This window comes from Mus caroli, unplaced genomic scaffold, assembly GCF_978045245.1.
Source record: "Mus caroli unplaced genomic scaffold, Mus_caroli_1 scaffold_7, whole genome shotgun sequence".
NCBI lineage: Eukaryota > Metazoa > Chordata > Mammalia > Rodentia > Muridae > Mus > Mus caroli.
Window position 1 is genome coordinate 33,229,539 of NW_028227262.1, and position 21,171 is coordinate 33,250,709.

General features: G+C 37.7%; 1 protein-coding gene across 4 annotated transcripts in view; it reads right to left on the reverse strand.

The window, feature by feature from the left end:
• Positions 1-21,171, reverse strand: part of Pparg (peroxisome proliferator activated receptor gamma) — a 137,139-nt gene that overhangs the window by 59,316 nt on the left and 56,652 nt on the right. The window contains exon 1 of one of the 4 annotated variants that reach the window (XM_021164279.3): positions 16,697-17,048. The exons of the other annotated variants lie outside the window; for them this stretch is intronic. Coding sequence (XP_021019938.2) covers positions 16,697-16,874 — 178 coding nt within the window. The 5' untranslated portion in view covers positions 16,875-17,048. Of the gene's footprint in view, positions 1-16,696; positions 17,049-21,171 lie in introns of those variants that run through there. 4 annotated transcript variants of the gene reach the window in all.

Genomic DNA, 21,171 nt, shown 5'->3' on the forward strand with positions numbered 1-21,171 from the left:
GTGTGTATTCATGTGTGTGTGTGTATGCGTGTGTGTGTGTTGTGCATATGGAGGTGTTATCCTCAGGAACATCCTTCACACCCTTTGAGATATATATATATATACTCTGTCTCCCTTTGGCCCCTCTCTCCTTTGCTCCTTTTTTTGCCTCTAGTTCTTAGATGCTTGGATTAAAAGTGTGTGCCACTATGCCTGGCTCTTCTTTTAAAATATATATTTATTTTATGTATATGATTGTTTGTCAACATGTATGTATATGTACCATGTGCATGCTTGGTGCCTATAGAGGCCAGAAGAATATGTCAGATCCCCTGGAACTGGAGTTACTGACAGTTATGAGCTGTCATTTAAGTGCTGGGAACTGAACCAGGGACCTCTGGAAGAGCAGCAAGGGTTCATTTTTCTAAGTATGATTTACTACCATAGTAAGTAAAACAAAACTCTGACTTATTTAGGTCCCAAGTACTGAATATCAACTGTGAGTCACTGGTGAGTATAGACTATAAATCTTTATGCAATTATAAGTCTGATTTGGCTTACTTGAAATGAGCTCACTATTCAAAGTGGTGCCTAGAAAAGCAATCACTACTCTAAATGCTACAGAGCTGTGTCAATTCAACATTGTTAACCCTGGTGACAAAGAAATGAACTCATAAATTTTATCTTGGTTGTAGTCATATTAGCACCATTTGACAAAGGTTTGACTCACAGTAAATGCTCATTAAATATTTATCTATTAAAACTAAATGAAGGGGAGGAAATGACTCTGAACTTTTAGCAGAGGGGGCAGGGAAGGAAAGAAACAAACAGATCCACTGAGTGCCTCTCATGAGCCAGACACATGTATCTTTTATTCCACATATGCTAAAATATCCTCATTTTATAGATAAAAAGACAGGGCTAGTGAGGGTTCATGACTTGTTGAAGGTCTGTGGGCTAGGTAGGTGTGGGTGATTCAAACTCAAGGCTGACTTAGAAACTATCCTTTCAAATAACCTCTCATTGATAAAAATGTTCTGGAAGATGGGCTCCTCTCATAGGACTAGTACACAGAGAGTGAAGGAATTTTTTTTTTCTCAAAGGCTGCATGAGATGAAAGAATTCAGCTATAGTTCCCATGAGAAAACGAAGTTCCTTATAGATACAAGTAAGGATACTAGCTCTGTGGATGTGCTTCTTGGCTGCAAGAGGGCTCACGAGGCAACGTTTGGGTTCCCTTGTCGAATATCTGCATAGTCAGTACCCAAACAATTTTCAGTTATCTATGTTATGGTGTAAACACTGCACACCAAAACCAAGAGTGTGCATTGGTGATAACTTAGAGGACGTCCTGGTCTTAGTGACATCTGGAAAGAAGTCTGTACTCCTAATTAGCAGGAATACCCACTAAACTATATCATTTGCTTCAAAATTCCTCCTCATGGACCCAGCCAGAGTCACTGCATTTACTTTCCCTAATATGTTTAATTTTCACCTCTCTCTGTTCTTACTCTTTGTTATCAGTTATTTTCCTCTCAAAAGATGTCCTTTCTTGTCTAGACTGTAATATTCTTAAAGTTTGCTGCTTCTCATGGTATATGTTGTGACTGATTGAGTTAAAGGTGGTGAGTATGCCTCTATATAGAAACTGAGAAGTTAAAATAAGGATGCAAAAATACTTAGGTTTCTGTAAAAATTGGTCATTCATCATTTTATTGGTTAGCTTCTTTTTCCAATTGGAGGTTGAACCCAGAGCTTTGTACATGCCAGGCAAATATTCTACACTTCCCCAGACCTAAGGTTTTTGAAACAGGGGTTCAATAAGCAGCCTAGGTAGATCCTAACTTACTTTTTCAGTCTTATTTTCCATTGGTGTTTCCATGCCTGGCATATCCTACTGGTCTACTTGCCTCCCATTTCCTCTTTTTGCTCTTCTTGTAAATGCAGATTCTTGAGGTTGCTGTATCTTTTCCTGTCCTTCATTTCTTTGTACCACATTTGTTCTTGTCTTTCAAGGCTAAATACTACGTTCTCTATGAAACCTTCCATGAATCTTTCTCTTTAATACTGACATAATTTCTGATCTTGTTAAGTATCTATAGCATTTACATTTGTATGCTGTCTGGAGTGAAGAGACACTTTATCATCCTGTTTCCCATTAGTTCTTCTGCATGGTTTTTGTGTTCTCTATGCTTGCCAGTTGAGTAATATTATTATATAGGGAAGAGTAGAATGTTTTCTCATTTGGCTAAGCAGGAAGAAAAAAATGAAAATATATTCTTAATGGTTTAGTTTTGTTAAGATGTAAGCTTCCCTAAAAAGATTAGGTTTTGGTATTATAACCAAGACACAGCATGAGCTAGAACTCTACTCTCAAATCCATATATTAATCTTTTTCCTTTGAGGACTATCAGCAAGATTAGAATTCAGTAAGTTATTTTTTTCTTCTTTTGTTATACTGGGCACTGAACCCAGACTTGCCCATATGATAGGCAAATGCTTTACTACTGAGTTGTAGTTTCCTTACTTTTCTAAGCAGGGGAGATAAAGAAGAAAGAAAAATATTTGCCCCTTCTTCTCTAGAAAGATACATTTCTGAACTACATGTGTTCCTCTCCCTTTCCTTTTCTGTATTCTGGGACACCTTGACCTCAACAGCATCACTTCATAGACATGGTTACTGGGAGGCACAGGATCCAAACATGCTTTATTTTACTTTGACTTAGAGATGATCCAGGAAAGCTGCTTCTTATTTTGTCTCTAGAAAACATAAGCTTCTGTTGCTGCCAAGCTGTAAGTCAAGTAGGTGTTTTTTGTTACTCCATGCAATTACCCATGAAAGAGCAAATGGACAAAATATTTGCATGAACAACAACCATTCTCAGGAGTAAGTCAGTGTCTTAACTCTCCAGATGGGTGACATGAGTCCTGTTGCCTCAGGGCATATCCCTTAATTTCACAATCTTTTAAGAAAGTCTTTAGACAGATTTTGTGTGCAAGGACACAGCTCTGCTGTTTCTTTTTGACCTTCAAACTTGGCTTTCATTTTTGTTATGGTTAATGAGCAGTCTTCTCAAACTACTCTAAAGTATAATACATTTCAAACAAAAGTATAATTGATTTCATGCAAGAGTAAAATGACTTCTCTAATCTAATAGGCCCTATTTGGGAGTATGGAAGTAGGTCAGAAAGATCAGATTATGAAATCAAGCACCCGGACTATATGTTTTGCCTTTGGAATATTATGCTGTTTTCTAGGGGAAGAAAAACTTCTACTAGAAAGGCTGGGGATGGCCGGACAGTGGTGGCACACGCCTTTAATCCCAGTACTTGGGAGGCAGAGGCAGGCGGATTTCTGAGTTCAAGGCCAGCCTGGTCTACAGAGTGAGTTCCAGGACAGCCAGGGCTACACAGAGAAACCCTGTGTCGAAATACAAAACAAAACAAAAACAAAACAAAAAAACAAAAAACAAAAAACAAATGCTGGGGAGGTCTGGGGTATGACTCGGTGGTAGAGAGTTTGCTTAGCTTGAGAAGATACAGGCAAAAAAAAAAAAAAAAAAAAGTAAGCAAATCAAATTTATGCCACAATTGTTTTTTAAAAGCCTGGATGTAAAGTTCAATAGAGGTTGGGGGTATAGCCCAGTGGTAGCATGCTTGCTCATCATGTATAAGATGTTGGGTTCGATTCCCAAAGAGAAGAAAAAAACAAAACAACAAGAGGAACCTGAGCTCATGTAGCACCTCCTCACTATTGAAACTGGTTAGTATTGATCGACCTCTGAGGCTTTGGTAACGATTACACTACATACTACACTTCCATGGTCTCTTTTATTTCTCTGAACAGCTCTGTAAAGTACACGAGTTTTCTTCCTTTTCTTTTCCTTTTCTTCTTTTTCTGTTTTAGATAGGGTTTTACTGTGCAGTGGTGGTTGGCATAGAACTTACAGTGACCCTCCTCCCTCTGCTTCCTGAGAGATAGGATTATAGGCGTGTGCCACCACATACTCAAAATTCAAAAAAGAATAGTACTCAAGAGCTGAAGATACATCTCAGTAATGTAATACTTGTCTAAATACATGAAGCTGTGAATTCCAAGCCCAGCTCTGAAAGCTATTGGGGGAAATATGGCCCAGATACTAAAGTAATTTATGGACAGTTATTAGGAAGAGTGGATGTTGAATGCAGAAGGTCTAAAGCTCTGTGGCCACACTTAATCTAAACTAATTATCTCTCTTTCTCATCTTCCAGGTCTACACTAAACATCAACACATTTCAACAACTCATGCTGGGCCAGGCATGACACTGGTGAGGAATGCTAAAGAGTAACTCAGAGAAATGTATTCTGATGAGTATTGAGGCAATGTGGCAACATCTCATAGACTCTCTAGAGCTTAGTAGCTTTGTCAGTATTTTCAAGAGACACTTAACCACAAATTTTCAATGACTTCTTTTTTTAGGTTAATATCATGGTACTCAGAAGTATGGCTCCCACTTGTTTATCCAGCCAGCCCTTCCTCACTGGTTTGTGTAAACCACAGCATAGTACAAACTAACTTGGGAATTATACAGTCCCTCTTCCATCTGTGAGCCAACATCCAGAGATAAAAATCATCCTGAAATATTACAGGGGATTTGAAAAAGCCATTTTGAAATAATCGTCATTCCCCATTTGACAGTAAAAGTAAATGGACATAATGATCTGCTTATGAATACAGTCAGTGAGAGACTGGGTGGGCGAGAACACATCTTTTCTGTCTCTTGGCCCAGCATCCTTTGAGCTGTGTGATGCTGTTACTATATTGATATAATATGTTGAAAAAAGAGACTTTTATCCCAAGCCAATTTTTATAGATCAAGATGTATTTGGTCTTAATTAATATATACGAGTCACATCAAATTTCAATAGTCTCATGCAAGAAACCATTTACCAGATGGCAGATTGTGACAGAATAAAATGCAGAAGAACTCTGCAATAGAATTTTTCCTGCTACAGTTTGAATGTGAAATGTATTCCACAGGATTTTGTGTTAAAGGACTTGGTACCCAGCTAGCATGCACTATTTTGGAACCTTTAAGTGGTAGAGCCTACCTGGAGGAAGTGGGCTACTGAGGGGTGGGCCTTGAGGGTTTTAGCCCAGACCTACTTCATCCTCCACTTTCCTGTTTCTTAGAGGGGTAAAGATTTGAGGAGTCTGAGCTGGCTGCTTTTATTTCTAGGCTTAGTAGTAGCTTCTTAAACCAGGACCCCCAGTAAACCTTTCTTCCTTCAGGCCATTTCTTGTTAGACATTTGGTCACAGTGAAGGAAAAGGTAAGCACTACACTAACAAAAATAATAACCTCCAGTTAGTGGGAAGGTTAAAGAAATGGTTAACTTATTATCATAAACATTGTGGTGGCCTGAGTTTTTACACAGTAAGTACAGATAAACATCATCTTATTTGTTATTTTTGTAGGTTGCTGTTCTGAACATTAACAATAAAGGATGGAGTGGTGTTATGTCTGATGCCTGAATTCAAATTCTGCCTTAGAGGTCTTATTCCACCATCTCTCTATAGCTAGTTTCATCATCTGTAAAATAATGCTACCTCATTCTGTTCTGAAGACTAATGAGATAATTATGAAAAACACCTAGGATATGTATGAAGCTCTAAATAAATAATAGTTGTCTTTTTTTAAATATGTTAGTAGCCAGAGTCCCATCGTCCTGTAAAAGGTAGCTAAAAGCCTCCAATGCGGCCTCTGGGGGACAGGAAGAGGAAGAAACAGCAGCAGAGTCCTATTGTTCACACTGGACTATGAATAAAACAGATGTCCTGTTTTAAAGACTTCTGGAAAAGAGAGTGCCTGGCTTCTCAAAGTTAAGCACTCCAGTGCTTAATTGCTCTTTTGTGGCCTGGAAAGTCTGTTTTATCTGGCATCTCCCCAACTGTATTATACATATGCTAATGAGGTTCCATTAAAAATCATTACACAGAAAAATATCAGGTAGTCAAGTAAATTCCGGAAGTGCTAGGTTCGGCAAGGTTGAACATGTTGACTGCAAGACTTAGACACATGATTCACACTCAGGGAAAGGAAACATGCAGTGTGACCGCTTACTATTTGAAGAGAAACTGCTTATGAAACCACAATATACTGATGTTGAAGTCTGTAACTATCCCTTTTAAAGTTATGACAATGTAACCATGGACAACTGACTTAACTCCAAATTACTCGAAACTACATTGTGAAGGTGAGAGGAGAAAGAATTGTGTTTGGGAGAAAGAATGAGGTAGTGAAAGGGTTGAAAGCTTATGTTCTATGGTTAGAGTTAACAGATGGTGAACATAGTAGACAAAGTTGCAGCCAAGCATGTGATTCTCAAGTCACGGAGGTGAGCGTCAGAAGAGAGCTCTGGAGTAAAGTATCAGCCCTCTGAAAGGGGGTTATTGTGACACTGGGGCGCTACTTTTTTTTTTTTTTATTTTATTAAAGTCTTTATACTACCTGACTTTTACAAGATTATGTGTTTGGTTATGTTAAAAATTAAGTTGAATATACTTTGTTCTTAACTCTACCATTGTACTCTATCCCAACCCCATAAATACCTTTTAACTGTAATATTTTTTAATGAGTTAATCTACCAAGAGGGAATAAATCTGTTTCTTGCATACACTTTGTGTTATTAAACAGGAATGATCAGGTAATAATATGGAAAAGTAGAAAAGATACACTGAAATAAAAGAAAAAATATTTAACCAACAGATGCTTCTCTTTCTATTTATTTATTTGTAAAAATTGTGGGTATATATGTGTATGTACATCCATGTTCATAGGAGCAAGTGTGTGCAGGAGCCTGTGTATGTGCAGAAGCCAGAGTCAGTGTTGGATGTCACCTTCAGGAATATCAGCCACTGTAATTTTGAGACAGGTTATCTCACTGGATCTTTCTGCTTCCACCCCCCACCCCCACCCCCTGCCACTGCCCAGTACTTGGATTACAAGTATGTGCTGGCTTTTAAAAAATATGGGTCCTGGGGATTGAACTCAGGTCCTTGTTTATGCTAGGCAAGCACTTTTACCAACTGAGCCAGCACCCTGTACCAATTTTCTTTTCTCTCCTCCTCCCCTCCCCTCCCCTCCCCTCCCCTCCCCTCCCCTCCCCTCCCCTCCCCTCCCCTCCCCTCCCCTCCCCTCCCCTCCCCTCTCCTCCCCTCTCCTCTCCTCCCCTCTCCTCTCCTCTCCTCTCCCCTCCCCTCCCCTCCCCTCCCCTCCCCTCCCCTCTCCCCTCCCCTCTCCCCTCCCCTCTCCCCTCCCCTCCCCTCTCCTCTCCTTTTTTTCTTGAGACAGGGTTTCTCTGTGTAGCCCTGGCTGTCCTGGAACTCACTCTGTAGACCAGGCTGGCCTCGAACTCAGAAATCCACCTGCTTCTGCCTCCCAAGTGCTGGGATTAAAGGTGTACACCACCACCACCTGACTACCAATTTTCTTTTCTTTTCTTTTTTATATTTTTTCCTTTTTATTAGATATTTTCTTCATTTACATTTCAAATGCTATCCCCAAAGCCCCCTATACCCTCCCCCAGCCCTGCTCCCCGACCCACCCACTCCTGCTTCCTGCCCCAGGCATTTCCCTGTGGGGAATTGCAGGCTGGTATCCAGTCGAGCTGAGGTCTGAACCCCGATGCTGACTACCAATTTTCTTATCTTTGATTAGTATCATGGGCCTTTGTTTTATTAAAAGTGGAAAATGACTCAATTTCATTCATAGAAGCATAATTTAATAATGATAGCTACAATTTTTAATCACATAAGCAGCAGGCATTATATCTTATGCCCATCATGCATGTACTTTGGTGTATATGATACATGTAACAGAGAATTTATAAGTCCTGCATTTCAACATATTCAAATTTTATTAAAGATATAATATGAAGTTATGTATAATTAATCACCATTTAATAATGTTAAAAATAGACTTAGGGTTAAGTAAATTACAGAACATTACATAATTAATTGATATTATTGCAAGAATTTTAATTCAGTAGTGGCTTCTCTGACTATAGAAAGGTTTAGAAATAAATTATGTGTTGTGCCTTTTGTTTATTCAACATAAGAAAACATATTTTCATCCTGCTGCCTACTTAGGACTATTAAAAACCAAACCCAGTGTTTCTCTGGTTTGATTTGGCAAAAGATAAAGCATCTAATATCTTTCTCTATATGCACATTTCTTTATAGGAAACTGAAAGGCTTATAGTAAATGTTTGAATTCAGATCAACAAAGCCTCAGAGAAGTTGTAGCCTTAGCCTCAGCCTCTAGAAGGAAAAGCACACTCATATTTTATCTCTAGAAGTTCAGTTTTTCTTGTATTGGCCACATGTTGTTTAGGTAGCTTGTCGTGTGGTATGGGGAGAAAGAAAAGATGACTGGGTTATACTGACCATCTCTTTTGCTTCCTGACCCACAGATTCATATCCTTTTCCACTGTGGTCAACTTAGCTCAAGCACAGTTTGTGGTTCTTCTGTTAATCTTTCTTATGTTTCCAAAAAGAGATTCTAGGAATAATCTAACTGGAACTAAGGCTAACTGCTGAAAACTAGTGCAGTTGAATTGAAATTATTACTTTGTCCAGTATACATTGGTGCAAAGTCAATTTGTGTTTAGAAATGAATGAAAGCACACAATCATATGTTCCAGGGACAATAAAAAGATAGTAAATGGGATGAGGTGTATCTCAGTGGAAGAAGATATTCTAAGTATGTACAAGGCCCTGGTTTTATCTTTAGCACACATGCCCAACACACAATACAATATAGCACACACACAGTTTATGAAGGATATATTATAAACAATTCTATACTACGGAGTCAATAATCTAGATGAAGTGAACTTCTTCCTTGGGCCTATTCCTCAAACACAGTATCCCAAAATGTATCCAAAAAGAAATATACAATTGAATAGGCTTATTTATGTTTTAAAAATTGAATAAGTAATTAATAACTGTATAAGACAGAAGGTCAAGGTGCACTTACCGTCGTTCATTTCTACCAGTCATCCAAGGCATAAATTATACCAGTTCTTTGTTGGTAGAAACAGATATAATAATTCTTGATGAGAAGAATTGGGGAAGGAGTGGGGGTAAGTATAATCTAGATACATTGTATGACATTCACTTAGAGTTAATAAACTATTATAAAGGAAAAAATAGTTCTTGATGCTATGAGGCCAGAATTATCTTAATATCAAAACAAGATAAAGCCTTGGTCATGAATATAGACACAAAAATTCCAAACAAAATATTAAGAAATTGAATCTAACAATGTATAAGAATGTACATAGAAGGTGTAGTTGTCACACGATTTTAATCCTAGCATTTGGGAGACAGATCTCTGAGTTTGAGGCCAGCGTGATCTACATAGAGAGTTCCAGGACAGTCAGGGCTGCACAGACAGATCCTTAAACAAATAAATGAGTAAACAAAAATCCTATACACTATTTATCCCAACTATGCATGAAATTTCTCAATGATAATAAAAGAAAAACAAAAGAAAAGAATGTGGTGATGATTTCTTTAGATATAGTAAAACAGTATGATCTATGAAAGATAAATTGACCTTTATTAAAATTTAAGTTGTCTGCTCTGTACAAAACTATTTCAATTAAATATTTGTTAAAAAAAAAAGAAAAGAAAAACACATTTGATGCTGGGTATGGTGATCTACACCTTTAATATCCTAGCACTTGGGAGACAGAGGCTGATGGATCTCTGTGAGTTCAAGGCCATCCTGGTCTACAGAGCGAGTCTAGGACAGCCGGGGCTCTATAAACCCTGTCTCAAACAACAACAACAACACAAAAACAAAACCACAAACCCAAAACAAACAAAACCAGCATCTGATAAAGGTTTTCTTCAAAATACACAAAGATCTCTTAAGAAAATGAACAAGTTGATATAAAAATAGGATAAAGACTTGAGCAAGAAGATAAGATCTTCAATCTCATAAATCATTAGAAAACCTTCAAACACTGACAACACCAGAAGGTGGTGAGGCTGTCAAGTGACAGGAATACTCCCTCATTACCAGGAGGACTGTGACAGGGTCTGTGACTTTGGAAGAGTATAGTAGTTCTTATAAAACAAAACATGGTCCTCCCATACAATCCAGTGGACAGACTCTAAACTGAATGAAAACTTAGATCCATGCAAAAAACTGCACACAGATTCTTATTACAGTTCTATGATTGACAATATTTAGAAGATACAAAGGAATACTTCAGCAGATGAGTGTATAAACTGCAATACAGCTGGACAATAAAATACTTATTTCTGAAAATGAATGCATTATCAAGCCATGAAAAGACCAAGGAAGCAGCTTATATCACTTAGGGAAAGAAGCTAATCCAAAAGAGATATATAGAATATAGTTCCAACTATATAAAGATAGAAATCATGCAGACTTTAAAAAAGAGATTTATTTTAAATCATTTTATGTATATTTGTGTGCACCTGAGTGTATTCCCCCTCTCTATATAATATATCATATACACATATATCATATGTGCCAGGTGCCCTTGGAGTTCAGAAAGAAGTGTTGGAAGCACAGGAGACCAGTTTGGTTTTAATAAGTCAACAAGTTGACTACTATGTGTTAGGTATTTTTTTTTCTAGGAATAGAGACTAAAACATGGGTTCTTTCTCAGTGATTACATACTTTGGCTTAGGCAATACTCCAAAACAGAAAATAAGAACAGGCTGTCTTTATTAAGGACTAAATTACATGGTGAAGACTATCAGTGTCAGGGGGTTTCACTCTCATTTGACTGTTATTAATGAGGACTGTTCTTTAGCAAGCTTTGTTCTGGGTCTCAGAGGATACAAGGGAATGAGCAACCTGACCAAGATCTCTTTCTCTTTGTTGCCAAAGATCTAAAGGATGAAGCAGATTATAAACTATAAATACAACCAGCCAATAAGCTATACAGTTTTGAACAAAATGACAAGTGCTTTTTAAATAGGAAACTGGAGAAGAGAAGAGGAGAAAGGGTGGAAAAGGCTGTTCTTATTGGAAGGTAAGATCTGAGCAAAGGGGCTGGAGAGATGGCTCAGTGTTTTAAGAGCACTGACTGCCGCTCTTCCAGAGGTCCTGAGTTCAATTCCGAGCAACCACATGGTGGCTCACAACCATCTGTAATGAGATCTGATGCCTTCTTCTGGTGTGTCTGAAGGGAGCAGTGGTGATGTACTCATATAGTTAAAATAAATAAATCTTTTTTTTTTTTTTTTTAAGAAATGACTTAAAAAAAAAAAAAGATCTGAGCAGAGTTGAGTGACCAAGAGAGACAATCAGAGATGTCAGGAAGAGGGGTGCTCGTGGAAGAATAGGAGCTGGGGAAGAGAATCTGGGCAGGTCTATGCATGGAGTGTCATGGCACTAGAAAGAATGCCTGTGATGATGCAGCAGAGCCAAAAGATGGACAGAGGAAGAAGGGAACTGTAGAAGTCTACTGGGGTGGGTTAGGCATTACAGAGTTAATTTGGGCTTTTGTTCAATAATGACTAAAGGGTGTTGAGCTAGGGGAGTCCTGACTTTTAAGCACAATGGATAAGAAGTGAATGGATAGGGTTGGGAGGAAGGGCAGATGCATTTAACAAACAAAACCTGTCAAGAGACTGCTCTCTAGTCCAGAGACAGTGGATTGGATCAGGCTGTTGGCAGCCCGGGAAGTAGAGGAAAGAGCACACTTTCAGGTTGGAGGAGACAAGAACCATTAGATGTAGATATTCAGAGAAAGGTTCACTGAACAAGTTGAAGTTCTTTGAACTTGACCTTGAAAGAGAAGGAAAATTTGAAAAGGTAGAAGACTGGGAAAGGCACTTAAGGACATACTAAACTTGGAAGCAAGAGAGAGTATGGCTGTATTTTTGCAAAGTGAGATTAGTCTGAAGGGAGCCAGGTAGGCTACTTCCTGGGATAGATAGGAGGGAAGGTAAAATATATGAAATAGATCCAGGCTACCAAAAGGCAGTGGAAGCCAGGCAAGGGTGTGGACTCCACAGCACTATGATGCCTTGCAAGCAGCAGGCACCCAACAGTTAGAAGATGGATGGAGGCAGTTTGAGGACTGTTCACCTGAAAATCTAGAGTGAATGTAAGAATTTCTCTCACAAGGGAAACTTGGCATGGGCTAAGGAGGGTTAACTTACATGTAACTGATAGTTGACTGTTTCAAGTTTATTTTATAGTGATCACACATGGCTCTCACCACATGTGGGAACTTAATCTTGGCAATCACTTGTTCAAATAAAAATGAGATAGGTCTAAAGCACTGGTGTTCAAACACTGTGAGGCCTCAGTTCTGAGGTTGTACGAGCAATGTCTGTGTCTATCGATTAGCTACAGGTGCAAGACTGTGCATAGGAAGGAAAGAATAGTGCAGTAGGAAGGTACAGAAACCCAATTCTATTTAAATGACTCCAACACAAATACTCAGAAAGCATTCACTAAATTCTATGACATTCTGGTGTGTCCAAGGAAGCTAAAATAATGAAGCTGTGCGTCATTTCAGGTCCCCTAAGTCAGTGAAGAAAATTTCTCAGCTCAGATTTCCTCTGAGCCAAGAAATGTATACCTAACAAGATACTATGATTTTAGAGCTTCTCTAGCATTACTTCTTCAGGGTAAAGTTATAACTTAGGGAGTACACTTACAGACACACTGACCTGACAATATTAGAGAGATGGATGTATTTTAGCACTTTAAGAGACTAGCTGCTGCCATGCTGCTTTCAAAATCAACTATTATGTGCCTATGATCCCAGCATTAAGGAGGAAGAGACAGAAAGATTTAAGGTCTGATAGCAAGACCCTGGCTTAAAAAAAATCTTGTGTTTTCTTTAAGTGACATTTCTTTCATGTTTTTCATATACTTTAATTCACAATTGGGTGGGGCGGGGATATAAGAACTGACCATTTCTGGGAAACAATAAGAAGATACAGAGTCTAGAAATGGACCTAATCCAATTCTTAGAGTTTAAAAAAGAAGTTAAAATCAGATAAATCAGAAATACAGACAGAGCTAGAGCCATGCTATGGAAAAAGTTAATACCAACAACTATAAAATTCTCTTAAAATGACTTGAATTGTTTTTCCTTCTTCACTGCTGGGGATGGAACCAGGATTTTTATGTATGCTAGGCAAGTACTGCCCCCACTTCCCTACCCCTGCCCTAATCCCCCAACACCCCTATCCCCACCACATTACAGCTCTCTGAGGTGCCATTGCATGGGATCTTATAAAATTTAGAGTAGTATCAATAATTTAAATCTTTTCTGGACTTTCACATCAACAGATAAAGAATATTGTATCCCAGAAAAGCTTCCCCTCCCTGACCCTGAGGGGGGAAAATGAGCGATCACTGCTTCCATTTAAACCCAAAGACCCAAAAAAGGGTCTCAATTTTTGCAGTTCAGTTTCTTCAGAGATAAATATTAATGGAGTGGGAAGTAATTTTGCCATATTTAACACAACAAAACAACACAACCAAGGCTGGAGATGAAGCTCATTGGCTGAGTGCTTGCGTGGCAAACACAAGCTCTCGGGCTCCAGCCCCATACAGTTCTGGCTTTTTGTTTGTTTGCCTTTTGCTTGCTTGTTTTTGTTTTTGCTTTTGTTTTTAAGATAAGATATAAAGCTGTTTTCTTTAAGTTTGATTACTTTCTTCTTACGATACTCATGGGGGTCTCTAAAGATGCCCCTTTTAGCATTAGTAGTATAGTGGTGAGCATAGCTGCTTTCCAAGAAGCCCTTTTTTACTGAAGTAACTGTCACTTACTTTAGTGCAGTGAACATAACTTCAGATTTTGTTTTTCCATATCTTCTAAATTGCTTAAAATGCAAGGTATTCTGTTCTCAGAATCTTCTATCTGATCCTCCAATAGCTACTATGACAAGGACTAAAACAGTAAGCGTCACAGAGGGCTTTGGATCAGTCTTCACAAGCACTGTAACCTTCACAGTAACCTTGTTAACATTCAGGGACACAGAAGACACAACTGACTTGCTTCATTCATAAAACTTGTATATGAGCAGTACAGGACTGGACCTTGTAATCTGGTCCCTTTAAACTTCTAGCCAGGTGAGATTTTTAGTCAAGTATCTGATTGTAGTATACCATTAGCTAGAGCCCCTTAGACAGTTTAAATATCCCCCATAGAAGTGGTATGCAATCAACACTGCTCCCATCTCTGAGGGACTCTGGTTTCGAAGGGCTCTATTGCAGCATTTGTCATGTTTCTAAGATGCATTTCCATTGCTCAACCAGCTCTAGAGAACAAGTGTCATCATCCTTCAAGCTCTGGTGCAACAGCTGAAAATTAAAGAATCCACACAGGACTGAGTCTGGCACTCAGAGTAGGAGGCATATTGAGCATGAGTCCGAGGAAGTGTCCCTTGCATGGTGCCAATTTTTATTAGTGGGAATCAGAGCCAGCATGAGGTTACTTAGGGTTGCTTGCAGAACTCTTGAAAAAGAAAAGAAGTGAGATGAAAGGGACCTAGCTCATGGTGCCTTGGAAAAACGTGTAGATGCCCTCTTTGGAACCTAGTGCTCATGGAGCCTTGGGAAAATATATAGATGTTCTCTTTGGGCAGAATGACTGAAGGGGTAACTTCACTTCATGGATATGACCAATGCAGCTGGACCTCTAGGACCAAAACTAAACATTTTTTTTTTTTTTATTTCTACAGTAGCAGTACCCAGCTCCTGTACCACCACTCAATCTACTTTGCCTCAGATGCAGAAGGAATGCCTAAGCTGATGGGCTAGGCTGAAGACAGAATCCTATAGCACACCATCAATGCTGGACTTGGATAGCTAATGATGATTGCATACTTGGTTTATTTCTAAGTTTAACTGTTTGCTTTAGCAGGAGTGGAATAAATATTTAATGGTCACCAACAAAACATAATAGATACAAGAAACAGGTTGTTGGGCTTTAATAGCTCAAATTTTTAGTAGAAAAACATTTATGATAAACCAGATGACCATAAAAGCCAACGTTCAAATTATTAGTAAAAATTTAATATTTTAGTAATTAAAATATTAAAATTAATATTTTAATACCTTAAAGAGTATATTGCCCAAGCTAGTCCCAACTGCTGTTCATGACTGATACTCCCAGCACAGTCTCCCAAGTAGCTGAGACTATAAGCTGCAGCAGCATACCTGGCAAATAATTCTATTTTGTACCATTTTGATGAAGAAAGTAAGTTTTAGTCTATTAGAGAGACTTCAGACTCGGAGAAATTACATCTAGGACAAAGTCATGGCATAATAATAAGAGATTGGTATGGAATAAAAATCTTGATTATCTAACCATCTCTTGACATAACTAGCATTTGCCCTCTAAGGCAACCTAAAGTGTTCATTGTGCTATGTTCTAGACAAGTTCTTTTCAAAGAGACAAAAGTACCAAAGTTGGAATCAAGAACTATTTCATAATGTAGCCAGGATATTCTTTCTCAAGGCAGGCTAAATAAAACTAATATGAATAGTGATCACTTTCATGGCTTATAGAAAAATAGAATATTTTATAGAATATAATGAAACTAAACTACTGCATAAGAAACTCAGTGATATATACAATGAATCAATGATAGGACTACGGGTCAGATCAAGGGTAGACAGTGAACTCAATCCTCAACACACACAAAGCAGAAAAAAATTCAGAAATTTTAATTTTTTCACTTTAAAAACTGATGTCTTAAAAATTATAACAAATGTGTTCAAATGTTAGGCTTCTAGAAAAATTTGAAATGAAGCTATTCATTTTAACCAACAAATGACTTCATTTTAATGCTTCTGCACTTCTATTATAAAACACAGTCACCCTAACTCAACAACCTATTTTATATGCAATCTATGAGACAAGAAAAATAAACCAAACAGAAACACTAGAATAAATAAGAAATGATACAAAATAGAAGAAACTGTGCTTAAGAAACCCCAGTAGAAGGAGCTATAGAAATAGAGAATGCAACATTTACAGTGGACAAGAAAAAAATGTTGGGAAAGGAGAATTTTGTTTCTGTGTAGCAAATCTGAATAGAAGTAATGGTAAATTGTTTATTCAGCATGTATCAAGCCTTCCAGAGACCTCTTTTCCTAGTGTGTAAAGTGAGAGGCTTAGAACAGGTATTCTTCAATCAGACATTATGCTTGAAGTATCTTAAAAATTCTAAAAGAGAACTTAACATATTCCTGTACTCTAGAAACTTGCAATTCTTTGAGAAAAAAATGTAGATTTCAAAGTAAAATAAAAAATACCCGAAGAAGAACAGAAATTCTACAAGAGGGATTAAAAACTGTAATGAAAGATATCTAACACAATAACAAGAGAGGAAGCTAATTCGCCAAGTGTTCTGAAATGCTCACACATATTTTTAGACTATATATGCAAATGCAGGAAACAAAAATGAACAGGTCTGGTTTGGATATCAAAATACCTTTAATGCTTATAATTCAGGAAATGGAAGCCATGAGCAGAGATAAAATAGAGGTTAGATTAGGGTTCTATGCTGAAGGTTCTGAATACATTTATAAGTGATCACCATAAAAATGATCAAAGGATTAATAGACTATATGAATACATGTGGAAAACAAACATGCAATTTCACCCACACATGAGTGCCCGAAGCATCCCTTGCAGCAGCATCAGGAATGGACTTTACCTTGTGAAGTGCTCATAGGCAGTGCATCAGCGAAGGCACCTTGCTCTGGGTCAACAGGAGAATCTCCCAGAGTTTCACCCATAACAGCATAAAACAGAGATTTGCTGTAATTCACACTGGTGTTTTGTCTATGTCTTGCAAAAGATTGGTTGGTTAAAGGAAAAAGGCTTATGGTCATCGAGCTTATGAATATGCTAATAAGTCAAGACACCAGTTTTCAAATATTTGGGAGAGGTGGGAATAAACACAGAAAGAATCAGGCCTGAATTGGCTGGCACTGTCCTGACTGAGAGCCAGTTGTGACAAAATGGTGTGTCATAATGCTGTCTGCTGCTTTGGCAAGACTTGGTACATTACAAGGAAAACGTTGCTACATTGTCTCGCCAGTGACCCACACATTCACTGTTCTGTGAGGGGCGTGAACTGTACAGTAGTTGGAATTACCAGAGCAGAGATTGTTCAATATTGATTGTTTTTTTTTTAATTGCAGTAAAATACACACCAGTGGCTTTTAAAATAGAAAACTTTAATCTCTAAGTTATGAAACACCAGATAAACGTATTTGGCCAAAGTTTTTCTTAAGTATTTATCTTTGGTTGAAACTCCTAATCACACATCTGAAGAGTACTCTTGTATCCAAACATATACACGTTCTTATTTTAGATTTTGTTACCCACACGGCTACTGGATAATACATTTCTAAGGTGATTTATTCAACAAGTCTATAAAAGGTCCAAAATGTTACTGCTTTCCAAATTCTATAAAAAGGAATAGTTGACATAATAAAGGCTAGTAAAATTTAAATTTTATATATCAAAGTTTGTGTTTTAAATTTGTTTATCTATCAATAGCAACTGTAGTAGTATTTCAATGGTTGATGTTTAAGTGATAAGTACTATGTCACAATGAAAAAATTGGAGCCCTCCCTGAGAATAATGTATTACCAGAATTAAAAAAAATTACCCTGCTAGGTTGGCAAGGAATTGTGGTCAGTTTTGTAATCAGGAAAACTCTGGCTTCTTGCTTAAGGCCTTTGCCCTTTTTGGCAGAAAAAAAACCTAGCTGTGCCAAACTGCTAACGTGGGAGCAGCCCTTGTCACATAAGTGACCTAATATAATTCAGTGACTTGTGGACTTTAAAAGAGCCCTTACACAGGGCAGCGTATCAGATGGCAATAATTCCCTGAATTATATTTATCCTGATACCCCCAAATGGAATAACCGTATATCTAGTTAATCTATGTTGAGTAACTATTCATTCTTCAAGGGGACTAGCAAGAGTTCCTCTGTCAATAATGAAACAATAGCTCAATGGGAAAATGCTCACTAGGTCTAAATATCACTCAGTGAATTGAAAAGTTGGCAATTACATCATTTAATGACTCCCCCACAAACATTACTAAAGTAATTCAAGTTAAAGTATGCTTTTCAGTAGTCCAAATGATGGGGGATCACTGTGTTGGATTAGTTTTATCTCTATTTAACTTGAATTCTTAATAAAATAATTTCTCTTTTCTTCTCAATGCTTAAAAACGTCCTTATATTACAAAGTAATCAGGCATAGCATGCAATCACAGATTCGGAATACACTACTTAAGGATGTAATGGAATCCAAATTTTTTGGTGGAACTCACAGGTCAAAAGCAATCAGTAAACCAATCACTAAATTAATCATTAAAGTCAAAACCAGAAACAAACAGAAACAAATTTTAACAGAATAGAACAAAAGCTGGAGTCCTATTCTATCTATAGATATTCCTGTGTGCTATCCCTGGCATCTGTGTCTAGAATGTAAAACTTCAGCTTCACTTCCTAGGAAATTCAATATATCACTTGGTTCCCTTATTCCTGTCCCCAGATCCTGGTTTAACCTTTTAAACATAGTTGAGGGGGAGAGGTGTAGGCTTTGTGGTAGAGCTTTTGCTTGGCATGTGTAGGCCCTGGGTTTGATTCTCAGTATCCCACCCTCAAAAGGGAAACATTTATTAGAACCTCCTTAAGATTTTGCATGGGTATTTGAAATGCTAACATTTGGCAGAATGATACCATTTTAGAAGGAGTGTAAAAAGATGAGAAATGGAGGCCCCTTGATAATAACTGTGTCTTCAAAATTTAAAAACAAACAAACAAACAAACAAACAAAAAAAAACAGGCGAGAACTTGTCTCCAGTGCTCAGGAACCATAGGGATAGAGGAAGAGGAGGCTTCTTCCGTAAGGGGGATATTAATGAGTACCTATATTATTGTATTTTCAATACCAATGACTATGGTGAAAGTGGGGGCTGGTCTAGCAATACCTTCTTTCCCATGTCTATTCATTCTCTCAATGTAGCTCACTCATTTCATTTGACTCAGAGTGGATCTTCTACATTTGATTTCTAAGGTCAACAATTTCACCTGGTTCTCAGGTTTTGTTTTAGTCTCTGTTATTATCTGGGTTGGGCTCCACATAGATATAGTCTTCCCAACCTTCCTCCAAGGGATGGAATTTTGGACTCTACCTATTGCTTCCTTTTCCCTCATTCTCTTCCTCCTTCCCTTTCTTTCAAAAGACAACATTTAACTTGTGTATCTACTGGTTAACTAGGTTTTCTGAACCTCTACTTCTATTGTGTGCTTGTTATTCAATCACACAAATTATTTTAGCAGTTAATTCAGCAGTACCTGAATCTGGTAACATCTCCTCCTAGGATTGTGTTTTATCTTCCTTCTTTTGCCCTATGCTTTATTTGATGCAAAAGCCTCTTGATCATTCTATTTCATTCATTTTTTCAACAAATATTTACCTATCTATCTATCTATCTATCTATCTATCTATCTATCTATCTATTTGGTTTATTTGGTTTTTTGAGACAGGGTTTCTCTGTGTAGCCCTGGCTGTCCTAGAACTCACTCTGTAAACCAGGCTGGCCTCGAACTCAGAAATCCACCTGCCTCTGCCTCCCAAGTGCTGGGATTAAAGGTGTGCACCACCACTGCCCAGCCAACAAATATTTATTGACAATATAAGAGATGGCAAGCCTTAAGCTTGGTGCTAGGGTACTAATGAATAAAATGTGTGTACTCTTATGGACTTCAAAACTAGCCAATAAACATGAGTCATAGTTTAAATAAACACAGAGCCTGGCACAGAGCAGGTTCAATAAATGTTGCTTACATATCTGGTGGCATATTTGAACAACATAACACATAAAACACACAAGTGAAACAAAATAGCTACACGGTGTGGGTTGCTTAAGACAGCTAATGTTTATTACAATGTGTTGTCCCATCATTTTGTTGTGCTAGGTTGCTTAAGAAATAATTTGCTCCCATGGATATTTAGATAGGTGAAAATGAACGGGGTCAATCTCATTTTCCTGTAAGTATCCATCTATTTTGTTCTCAAATATTGGAGAGACTTACAAATTTTATTTTACATACTAGCCATTATCCATGCATCCATTAAATGCTAAGCATTACTGTAGAAACCCCCCAATAGACACACTAATAAGCCACAGCTTTTAGCCTCAGTGAGTGCACATTTAATTTCATTTACCAAAACTATCCAAGCAAACCTAAAAGAGTGATCATCTAGTTTACCACTGACATTTGAAGGTCAGTTAGTATACATTCATACCAGAAATATATTTGCTTTAGTAAAGTTGTTATTATCAGGGGACAGTTCTAACACTAGAAAATTCATAAGGTCATAAGGATTCTGACAAGTAGGGGGATGTCTGTGTCTTCAAAACCTTAATAATTCTAGTGTCCTACTCTTGAAATTTGTGGTGAGATTCACAAAAGACTCTATAGTGTTAACATTATAACATTACCAATGTGTCATCAGAATTTTGCAGTTCTCAGTGGAGAAGTTGGTCAGCACTGGTCTGTGGAAAAGCTGCCAGGAAGGGTGAATTTAGAGTCAAGAAAAGGACCAGCTGGCACCAGAGAGTACCTGACTTGCGTGGAGGATTGTAGGTTTTCTGTAGTGCAGATTGAGATGAATATCTTGTCTTGGATTTTGGAAATATTAGGGGTGTGGATTTGGTTGTGGGTTCAATATTTCATTATTGGTAGGGGAAAGAAAGTAGGTAACGAATTATTCAAGAAAGAAGATGGAACGCCTATTTTAATACATGCATTGCCAAAGTGAGCACAGATAGTTGATTTACTACTTTCTTTGTTTACAATACCTGAAAACACACTGAGAGTTTGCTATTTGAGAGAGTTTGTGGTTTTTTTTGTTTGTTTGTTTATTTGTTTGTTTTAAAAGACAGGCTGGCCTCAAACACACTTTGTTGTTGAGAATGATCTTGGATTCCTGATCATCCTGCCTCCACTTCCCAAGTGTTAGGATTTCAGGAGTGTATGAGTATCCCTGGTGAGGCTACTCTTTAATATGTAATCTTGAGTGTTAATAATGGAATATCTAATTTGATTTAAAAAACCCAAATTTTTGTACATTTGTACAATGAGTTTATGAAATTCTTAGG